This window comes from Nematostella vectensis, chromosome 1, assembly GCF_932526225.1.
Source record: "Nematostella vectensis chromosome 1, jaNemVect1.1, whole genome shotgun sequence".
Classification (NCBI taxonomy): domain Eukaryota; kingdom Metazoa; phylum Cnidaria; class Anthozoa; order Actiniaria; family Edwardsiidae; genus Nematostella; species Nematostella vectensis.
Window position 1 is genome coordinate 13,000,193 of NC_064034.1, and position 10,865 is coordinate 13,011,057.

Sequence of the window (10,865 nt, forward strand, 5' to 3'; positions counted from 1 at the left end):
TAGAATGTCTTACCTTTGACGGCGATTCTAAGAGAGAACACATAAAATTGAATAATGATAAATTGGAATAGAGTAGGTAAGATTTTATTCGATTTTTTACGTTTATTCGATTTATCAGTGTAATAAGTATTACTTATATGGATCTGCAGACCCGTACCCAGGGGGGTGCAGGGGGTGCGAACGCATCCCCCCCCATCACAACGGCCGAAGGTCCTCTTTCGGTTCTCAATAAACGTGTTATTTGTAGCAAAAAAAACTATAAAACATTTTTTTGTTTTTTCGGGGGTGGTCAGATTTTTATCAGGGAACTCCCTCTATCCCCCCCCCCCCCCCCCCCCCCGTAAAAATTAGATCCACTTTTTCGGATTTCGCACCCCTACCCTCCCCCCCCCCCCAAGAAAAATCCTGGGTACGGGGCTGATCCTGAGCTACTTAGCAGCCGCTCTATTTGTCATCTAGTCAAATTTGCGGAATACCGCTGATCACAGACTGTTTTATTCCACTTCATTCCCAAAGCCAGCGCCAGGCGTTTAATAAGGTAAATAAGAAACAAAATTTGCCTATGATTATTAGACGTTTCTTTTTTTATCGATTAGAGAAAGACTAAGGTTATTATTGTATTGATTCATGCTGTTTACCTAGGATACCTTCTCAGCGTGCTCGGAATCAGACACGCAATCGAATGTTTGGATTCGATTGTGTTCGGTAATCGAACAAAATCTAACTTAAGTTAACTAAGTGATTTCCGCAGAGTTTGTTTATATATAATCAGTTACAATGTAAACTACTATGCCAAAAGACCAAACTTTTCCCCAATAATTCAAGATATAAATAGAATATACTCACTAGAATACATTGTATGCCCTTTGCATATCTGTCAACTCTGCCGCAGGAGTTTCAAGATTTCGGACATCCTCTCCCGCGAGCACCAAATCACCCGCTTTTTTAGCGATTTTATCGCTTCCGATAAAAAATATATTCTGTAGAAAGTCGACATTTTGCGCAATTTATCTAACACCCTCGTGAGATCTATAAGTGGATTTGTGCGCTAGAGCTTTCTGTACGGCAAACGCCTGCGAGGGTATACCCACCCCTCCCCCAAAAAATATACCCATCCCCCCCAAAAGAAATTCTCAAGCCTTGAGATTTTTGAAGGTTGACAGGTATGCCTTGGTTGATCACAGGATTGATCCCTGATCATTTCGCACCAGTAATCTTTTAAACTTTCCTGTAATTACAGTAGATTTGCATCCCTAATTAAAGTGCTAGTAACACGTATTAAACTAGTCTATTTAAACCCCACCCCTATGGTCCCAGGGAAGGATGGGGGATTAGACTTTGACCATGTACAAAACAGAGAAAAGCCCCCACGCTCTCGGGATAACTGCAGTCAAATTACCCTACACCTCGGAATGCAAACTATAGGCAACTACCTCACATTAAAAAAAAAAAAACGAGTCAGTACTAGGTTTGATTTTACTAACACATTTGAACACTCAGCTTTAATTAAATTATGTCATAATTTCCAAAAGATCAAGCTGCCTTTTATATTGCAATCGAGCAAAGTAAAATTACCAAAACCAAACACTATCCAATAAAATAGAATACAATCCTTTGCTGAAAAAAGGTCCACAGAAAAAAGTTGTGAATTCTGTGTTATTTATTCACCAAGTATCAAATCTAATGAGTTGCTGTTCCAGGAGGTTTTTGTAAATGTTATCAAGTAGTTGTGCAGCAAGCTTATTTAGATTAGAAAGAAAAACTGTCTCTAGGAAAAAGAGTTAAAAAGTTAAATCATATTGTTATAGAAGATTATTAGGCCTGTTAGATATGCTGTTTGATGCATTCTATAAGAGAGAAAATATAATAAACAATAATGAATAATATTTTGGATGATATTTTTTTCCAGACATGGAGAGGTTTTCTGTGTGGCTAGCTCTGGCCTTGTTTGTCATTGTTCTGCTTGTACCATACTCTGTGACTCACTCATGTAGTGGAGGTATTGTGAATGACGCAGACTCAAGCATATGCTCCCAGGAATGTGATGACAAACAGTGCTTATGCTCTGGCGAGACTCCATTCCATATCAATAATTTCACTAGTAAGTACATTATATTTTGTTTTTAGTATAAATCTACTCACAAATTCTGCAATTTGATTGGTTCCCATACTCACTATCTATTGAGCGATAGATAGCGAGTAGCGAAAAAAAAAAACGGCATTTTTCACAAAAACAACATAAATTATTATTAAAATCGTCAGTTATTCAAAGGTAGTATGTGAGTGGATTTATACCAAAGCAATTATACTACTTGTTCATGTTTTCTATAAGTCAAATAGTCAACTCAGCGATACGCGCCTTGTTGACTATCTATTGACTCATAGAAAACTCAAACTTGTAGTCTAATTGTTAAATAAAAGGATACTTAGCCTATTGTAGGCCCCACTGCAGCCACTTATTGTATTTCTTATTTTTTTCCAACCAGGATGTAACCAAATTTGTAGCAATTCCTCTCCAAACACTACAAATGTCACACAGTGTGATGACATGAAGTGTCGGGAGATTGGAGACTGTCAACAATTCTGCAACATTGGTTCCTGCTCTCTCAACTGCACTGCAAAAAAAAGCTGCACCCAAGCCTGTACTGTGAGAGGGAGGGAATGCAGCAAGGTTTTCTGCTCCTCAGAAACCTGTCTTCAGGAGTGCTACGGGTGCACTATGGAATGTGCAATTGGTGTAAAGAATTGCCTACAGACCTGTCATGGTGGTGTGTGTTATGCAGTGTGTCCTGCGGGTGCAAAATGCGAGAGCAAATGTTATGACGGCCTCCAAGGCAAGCCATGTAAGGTGATTGCTGGTAAACCAACGCCAAGTCCTGGCTCAAATACTACTACTATCAACACATTACCTGCCTCGGGCTCTTCTGTGATTGGCTATGCTATGCTTGTGACTGTACTCAGTGGGGTTAACCTTTTTCTGTAGATGGGTAAAACCATTTTACATTGAACCCAAAATTGATCTTAAATATCTAACCAATTTTTTATAACTTCCAGTTACTAAACCCCCCAACCATGGAGGCACAGCCCTGCCCCTATAGGCGATACAGCCCTGTTTTGTTTTAAATGTATCATGCCTGAAACAACTGAAAGAAATATTAATAGGTGTCATAAACTTTCCTTACTCAGCATATTTTAAATATGTTACATTCTCGTGTCTTTTAAGAATTCTGGAACTTCTCCTGATTTGTTAACATCTAGATGCAGCTTGTATTAGGCAGAAACATTATTGATAGCTGGAGTATTGCTCCTGCTTCTCTCAAATGGAAAAAAGGGGACTGTACATATTATTATACTACCTTTTAATAGTGCCATTTTGTTTTTACATTAATTTTTTTAAACATATTCAAATCATTGAAATTAGTCAAACATTTATTACGGTTCTTATTAGAATATAGTGATCATCATCATTTAGAATTACTTTTAAAGGTATTTTTAAGTAGTAGCAATAACGAAATAATTAATATATTCTGATTTATAACAATTCAAATACTGATTTTTTGAAAATGACAGTTGGCCAAAATATTCCTAGTGCATTGTATCATAAACCATGAAAATAAAAATAACCTGATTCTAAAATTGAAATCCAGCACAATATGCAGAGCCCTCCCCTCCCCTCCCCCCCACTCCTTTAGCAAATCCAGGCTGCACCCCTATTAATATTGATTAGTCGTGTGCGTGTGCTTTCTAACAAAAGTGTACCACCAAGACATGCAGGAGTCTTAACAGTGTTTGCCTACGCCCCCTCCCCCCCCCCTTCCCCCGCTCCTGTCGTGGGATAGCTATGGAACTTCCCTCTCTCGCCCTAATAAGCTAATGCGATGTCGGGCCGACACCAAATGAACGCACATAAAATCGGCCCAACAAATCGGCCTGCATGAAGCGGACTTTTAAGTGGCATACACATGAAAAATGAAAGCATACGCCTGGAAGAGAGTATATATTTTTTATGCTTTACAATTCCGTGGTATGCAAATATCAACGAGTATATATAACGATTGTCTGATCATTGTTTGATATCTGAAACAGCTGCAGGTTATCAATTCCAATACGAAGATTACTGAAAACAAAAACGTGATACAGCACGCGACACTTGAATATGCATCGATCAAACTACTGACTATGTAACATATATATTTCTTTTTAACATTTATTTGGAAGGAAAGCTGCAGCAGCCGTTTCACTCGAGAGAGTTAGTTTGAGACTAGTTTTACCACGCCCTTGTCTGATTAGCAGATTTTCATGTTTGGCGACAGTTATACAGTTTTTGGTTCTGATAAAAAAATACCGATAACTTTGAATAAACTCTTCTAGAACAGCATACCAGTAACCATCGCAACGACCGTCATTATATTTAACCACAACAATAATATCGATACAGGTATCTGACAGGAAACAGGGGGAGAAGAAGGCTGATTCGGATAAATGTGCGTTATCAGAAAATGTTAAACAGCTTTCTTCTAATTTTCTATTGGGGTATTATTTTTTGTGTAATCGAAATCACATTTTTTTATGTTTTTTCTTGGTTTTTTTACACCTAGATAAAAGCCCGTCCCTAAAAGGGCCGTGTATATGCCATGATGATAATGCCCCAGCATATCTCGATGGCGTCCCCCTGCATATCTCGATAACGGACCCGTGATAAAGCCTATACAGGCCCTTCTGATCTAGGTCACCGAGTTCCATTCAAACGTTATCCTCACCGGTACCTTAATCCTTAGGCTCTCACATTGGACAAGTCAAAGGTAAGAAAAGCCATTATCAGGGGTATTCATTGTCGTGTGAAAGGCAAAGCAGGGTCTATCGTTTCGACTCATGCTCGGAGATATAATGGTCTTTGCCTACCGCTCTCCAAAGGCCTGATTTTTTTCCCTCCCGTGAATTGTAGCAAATGTAGATATATCCGTTTTGCAAGGTATTTCAATGCTTGACGTCATGTTTGAGTCCGGTAAATTGTTATTATGTAATATAATGTATATTGTGTATATTGTTGGTATCCATTTTTAAGTTTATTACAAACAGAGGAAACCTATTTATATCGTGGTATCTGCAAAAATGTTCGACTGGAATGTTAGAGAAGCTACTTTCTACTGATAAACTAATCTCTTTTTTCTAATCGACCGGCCGTTACTGCATGCTAATGTGAGCAAAAAGAAAAAGAATAGGATAGAAACGGAGTAAATCACATTACACGGACGAACTTGAAATAACAGAATAAACATTTCACAAATCAAAAATGGACACTTATAAGGGAAAACGCTGTCTTTTTGGGATTTTTTGACGATCGAGGAGCATACGCATTTGCAGAGCCTGTCTATAGGCTCCGCGATTTCCTTGAGGGCTTGATGGTATGGGAGGTGATGCGGCGAGGAGTTTTGCATAGATATCATCCCAAATGGTGTGATGTTATTGGACCTCCTAAATAAGGGAAAGGTCATTATTTTTTTGGGAGGGAGGGCTGCTAAGTTGAATTTTTTTCTGGTATTGCGAGCCCTTCTCCAATTTAAAGCACAAAAATAGTGACCCTCCCCCCAAAAGGCGACCAAAAATCAGGGCCCTCCCCCAAAACAAAAAAAAACTAAAATTGTGTGTGTCTGAATAGTTAGTAGGAAGGGGGGACTTTGACATGGATCGAAATTCGTTAATTCATTAGTGGAAGTAAATAAAACCAAAACACGGCAAAAGATGGAAATAGTAGGGGCCACACTTTAGGGAATAATTGTTTTCAACGCCAGACAAACGAGTCATGAAAGTGAAAGCAGAAGGAGCATTACTTTAGTTTATTAATTTTGTAGGGGTCAGGGGTTCTCACCAGAAAACTTTTGAAATTCCAGACTTTTAGCAGGCTCGGGAATTGATCAGAACAAAAATTGATCAGTTCAAAAAATAAGGCCCTCCCCTAAACCCTGTATCCAAATATGAGGCCCTCCCACAAATCGATGCTCAAAAAATAACAACCCTCGCACTAAACATAGCAGCCCCCCCCCCCCCCCCCCCCCGTAAAATAATGACCCTTCCCTAACGATATGATAGATCGCATTTTGGCGGTCAGAAGGTACGCGTGCCCCTAGCTACGTGCCTGATATGCGCGCTAGAATATGAGTGTTGAAAGGGACAAGAGATGAGTCAGTAGGGGATAGGGCTGAGATAGTGGACTCCGTGCTCGACTGTATATAGCCATAGACAATATGCGTCAAGCAACCAACATGATCTGACTCTTGGGGCCCGAATCCCTCTCATTCGGTATCAGTTATTGGAGCAATGTGTCACGTATTTTCTTTCAAGGATGGCAAGAGGAGCTATTGATCTCGTGCTAATCGTATTAGTCACTGTGTCATGTGCGCGTGCGCAGATCTGTAAAGGTGGGCTGGAAAACACCTTGCAAGGGACATGTGATCAGAGCTGTGGAGAGGCAGAGTGTTTGTGCTCTGGGGAGACTCCATCTCACGAAGAAAGCCTTAGTAAGTTCTCAAACGAACACTTTCTCTGCTGGTATCATTATCCATATAGATAAAAACAAGAAGACAAAAGCGTTTCTATCCTTTATAAGGGAGTAGGGGTGGGGTGGGGAAAGGGGATGGGGGGTTGTCGAACACAGGAAGCATATACATGGGCGAAGACTAGAAAGACCAAAAGTAGTTTTTCTTCGTTTCCGATTCAGATAAAAGCTATGTCGAATTCTTTTATCTCAGCTGATTATTTACGCACGCTTTCCTTGCACATCGACTTTTCTTTGACCCAGACAATATCCGCACCTAGCGCTTATCTGTCCCATATGCAGAGGGGTCATCTTCTGTCAACATGATCATGCTAGCTTTTTACCATTTATCAATTTGTTTCTATTTTTACGTCTTTGTTTTGTATGTACTGTCCGCTGATCGCCGGAGACTAAAGCTTGTAAGGGACCCCGTGTCCTATTCTTCTATCTCCGTTCGGTCACCATCGCCATAAATGTCATGAAACAGAAATAAAATATAAAATAACATTTTCATCAGTTTACGGTATCCACTATTACTATGGCTACCTGTCAGAAACGATAAACTTAACCAAACTAAGTCACCAAAGTGCTGAAAAACAGAGGGAGAAAGTATAGGGATGTCCTTCTAATCTTTTTTTACACTTTCACTTGTATAAGAAAATTATTTATTTTATTAGTATAACAATACAAAATAAAGATCGTCAAAAATGTCGCCCCCTGCATATTTCATGTATTAATAAAAATATTTGTCAATAATGAGCCTAATGGCTTCATAAGGATGTAGCAAAGCGTAAATAAGGCCCTGATGGAAACGTTTCTGTTTTGTAGTTTGCAGGCAGCAGTGTGACAGCAAGAGTCCTATAACAAGCAATGTCACGCAATGCCTAGATATGAAATGTACCAATGTCGACACTTGCGTTCAAAACTGTCACACCGGCTCTTGCTCTCTCAACTGTCACGCAAAGCAATCCTGTTCACAAGAATGCGTGAATCCCGAAAAGGTGTGCCCCAAGGTTGTATGCTCGGCCCAGCGGTGCTTTCAGAGGTGCTTTAATTGCACCATGATATGCACAGGTGAAGTCAGGTTCTGTGATCAGACGTGTTTGGGTGGGGTGTGCTACGCCAAATGCAAGGGAAAGTCGTGCTCAAAGAAATGCTCTAGCGCAGAAGACACAGCGTGTGACATTTACGACGAAGAGCCGCCGACTGATGCTATCACCACCACAATGCCTCTAACTAGCTCGCCACATGCAACCACTACCACACAAACAACACCCACCAACACCTCGCAGCTCAACATGACAACAATTACTACAGTTCTACAAACCAATTCGACGGGCTTCACCCCGCTATCGCCTACAGAAGAGGAGAAAGGAGCCGTTGGCGCGATCTCGATGGGCATCGTCGTGTCCCCCACGGTACAAGTCTTGGTCCTGATGGTGATCTTAAATAATGGCAGTTAGGATCATAGGTCGTGCAATATAGGTATATAGCCATCATTTGAGTTCTTAATCCTACATATCACGATCGTTGTAGGGTTTTCTTTTTGATTTGCACAATTACAAAATACAGTTTGTTCTCTGTAAATCCGGAAAATGCGACAGCGGAACAAATAGCGTTACGATTGTTTAAAAATTCGAAAATGAAATTAAAATCATTTTAAAAAATGTATTGACATACCGCGTATTTCGTTGCTTAGTTGATCTATACAATGAACTGAAATGATTGTTCAAAACAGCATTTTACGCATTTTATTGACTGTGTTCTTTCCGACTGAAATTTGTAAAACGTTTCTACAACGGTCATTCAATCGATTGAAGTTTATCGATTTACATTCGTACTTTCTAAGAACCAATTAGAAAAAAAAGGCCATCACATATTACGCGCCTGATTTTTTGTCAACAAATAATGTCACTGTTTCTATAATTAAATTTCGCCATTTTATATTATTAAAAGGTAATCATACGGTTTCTCGCCGAAGCGGCTCGTGCAATTTGAGCTTACTCGTGCAAATTATTTCCAAATAAAAAACTAGAAATCGTATGATTACCTTTATGATTACCTTTACAAAGGTAATCATACCTTTGCATGCCTTGGGCCGGTTCCAAGAAAGCAGGTAAGCGCAAACCATGGGATAGGTACGGCCATCTTGACATTTGATTGGATAAAAGGGCATTTATCTTGGGTTAGCGTTAACATGCTTTCTAGGAACCCGGCGCTCGTTATATGCGACTCCCAACATTAGCATCTTGTGTCGATGATAAGCTCTTTCGGGGTTGTACTATAGTTTACCGTTGTATTCTCCGTTCTATTTGACCACGCACTCCCATTAATCGCTCCCTCGTCGTGCCTGCTACTTCGTGATCCTAGGTTCTTGAAACTAGGGTGGGACTCGCGAATTCCAAGAAGTCGCGCAATCTCTCGGCGGATCTCCTCGATTCTCCAGCAGTAGATGGCGGGGTTAATTGAGGACGTCAGAAATGTCACCGACTCTGCTATGTTAGCGACGAATTTGGTTAAATCTGTACCCCCTGTTATTAATGTGTGAATGATCACTACAAAGTCTGGAATATAGCAGATGAGAACCGCAGCAAAAACATAAATAACCGCCGCGTCGCGACTACGAGGAGTTTTATTACGCTGTACAACTTGATGGCTGCGAATGAGTTTCCTATGTCTTTGCACTGCTTTGATAAGGACATAATTCGTGAGCAATATCAAGACCAGACAGATAGAAACAGTTGTTAGGGTGATACACCAGAATAAAGACTCGAGGAGCAGGAGACGTATCACGTTTAGTGAAAGACTGATAAGCCATATCATTATGAGAGCCATTGCTGCACGCTTCATTGTAAACATCTGCTGGTACCTTAGATGCAATGTCAGAGCCGCAAAACGCTCGCAGCTGATGGCTGTCAACGTTAGAAACGAACTCATTAACAGAAGCCATGTCGATAGCTCAAAACTCATGTATAAACTACATGATGTTTCCCCGTAGAGGTTTTCTTGGAGGGCGTTCGCTATGTCAAGTGGTTGTACGATAAATCCTGTCAGCATGTCGGAGAAGGCCAATCCAGCGAGCAGTAAGTTCGATGGCGTACGAAGGCGACGGCTCAAACAAAACGCCAGCAAAACGCCAAGGTTCCCGAACAGCGCAACTGGCGCAGACACGCAGTTCAAAACCGATGTAATGGTGTTTGATAATTTGTTAAATTCAAAATCTGTTATAAAGAAGCAATGTTCCCAAGAGCTATTTGTATTGTTAGCCATTTTGCTCTATAGAATAAATGAACTTTTGGTGACTTTCTTTCTTGACTGTGATATCCTGTCTTCACGCCTTACAAAACGGCATATGACAGATTAAAAGTGTCTTAGCCTTCAATATTTGGAAAAGCTTTTTTTTTTGTCAATTGTTTTGTCATGATTGGCAGACCGGTTGTTCAAACCCTCCTAAGAGCACCACGGAAACAAGATTTAATATTTACACTTCGCCACTAAGCAGTAAGTAGGACATTACTTTTTCACTAATTTCATGTTTCCGGAACTAAGGTCGAACTAGCGACGGACGTTAATAAACTAGTTTTAACTTATTAAATGGTACAAAAAGGAATAATATGTTAAAAAAATAAGTTTTCAAAAGGAAATATAATATATTCGGGTTTTATTCGAAAAAAAAAATACTTTTCAGGTGCAAAAACACTTGGCCTTCTGGAGTCTTTATATAGTGTATCCATCTTGGGTTGGATAATTACGTTAAATTGAGGTCCCGTTCTGTGAGCCCGGTGTAACAAACATCCCATAGTGGACGTCAAAGGCCATGATCGCACCACAGGCGTCCCAAGTTCAGTGGTCTCCTCGTTTAAAAGCGCTTCGATACTAAAGTCAATATGGACATAGAAACATATTTAAAAAAAAAAAGAATTGGTTGTGGATTTTGGTGTATAATTAAGGCTTACAAGAAGTCTCTGTGTCGTTTTCTTTCGAATTTAAGTCGTTTTAGGTGTTCATAGGAGGGTCCGGCAATGCCTCGAACGGACCATTTCCGTATTATTTATCTTTTTTCCCGCTTCGTGTTCTCAGTTACCCATTTCCTCACAAACTAATTCTTTTTAATATCAGGGAAAGTCAGAAAAAAATATTTACTCATACTGTGCATATTTCTTGTGAAGGGGATTACTGTTGAGGCTGTTTAAAGGTGAAATGTGTGGTTGAGCCAAATCGAAAGCCGCCGACTAACAAAACATTACCCATCTCAGGTCACGTGACCCTGACGGTTCTTGCGCTTCTTGATTATAAAAAGTATTTACAAAAATAATCTAAGCCAGCATGG

General features: G+C 40.0%; 3 protein-coding genes across 3 annotated transcripts; 2 read left to right on the forward strand and 1 right to left on the reverse strand.

Annotated features, from left to right (window-relative positions):
- Positions 1-422: 422 nt before the first annotated feature.
- Positions 423-3,636, forward strand: LOC5515882 (keratin-associated protein 10-4). The gene is made up of 3 exons (XM_001636001.3): positions 423-538; positions 1,910-2,101; positions 2,487-3,636. The coding sequence occupies exons 2-3, from the start codon at positions 1,912-1,914 to the stop codon at positions 2,981-2,983; spliced, it is 687 nt and encodes a 228-aa protein (XP_001636051.1). The 5' UTR covers positions 423-538; positions 1,910-1,911; the 3' UTR covers positions 2,984-3,636.
- Positions 3,637-4,717: 1,081 nt separating this feature from the next.
- On the forward strand, positions 4,718-8,204 carry LOC5515935. Its single transcript, XM_032385678.2, has 3 exons — positions 4,718-4,802; positions 6,343-6,518; positions 7,364-8,204. Exons 2-3 carry the CDS (start codon positions 6,344-6,346, stop codon positions 7,996-7,998), a joined length of 810 nt encoding a protein of 269 aa, XP_032241569.1. The 5' UTR covers positions 4,718-4,802; position 6,343; the 3' UTR covers positions 7,999-8,204.
- Positions 8,205-8,257: 53 nt separating this feature from the next.
- Positions 8,258-10,729, reverse strand: LOC5515934 (histamine H2 receptor). Its single transcript, XM_001635933.3, has one exon. The coding sequence runs from the start codon at positions 9,803-9,805 to the stop codon at positions 8,777-8,779; it is 1,029 nt and encodes a 342-aa protein (XP_001635983.1). The 5' UTR covers positions 9,806-10,729; the 3' UTR covers positions 8,258-8,776.
- Between the last annotated feature and the right edge of the window lie 136 nt (positions 10,730-10,865).

Coding starts and splice junctions, on each gene's coding strand:
- LOC5515935 (XM_032385678.2), top strand. CDS start 6,344: ATGGCAAGAGGAGCTATTGATCTCGTGCTAATCGTATTAGTCACTGTG. Junction 6,519..7,363: donor ATCTCACGAAGAAAGCCTTA/GTAAGTTCTCAA, acceptor TCTGTTTTGTAG/TTTGCAGGCAGCAGTGTGAC.
- LOC5515934 (XM_001635933.3), bottom strand. CDS start 9,805: ATGGCTAACAATACAAATAGCTCTTGGGAACATTGCTTCTTTATAACA.
- LOC5515882 (XM_001636001.3), top strand. CDS start 1,912: ATGGAGAGGTTTTCTGTGTGGCTAGCTCTGGCCTTGTTTGTCATTGTT. Junction 2,102..2,486: donor CCATATCAATAATTTCACTA/GTAAGTACATTA, acceptor TTTTCCAACCAG/GATGTAACCAAATTTGTAGC.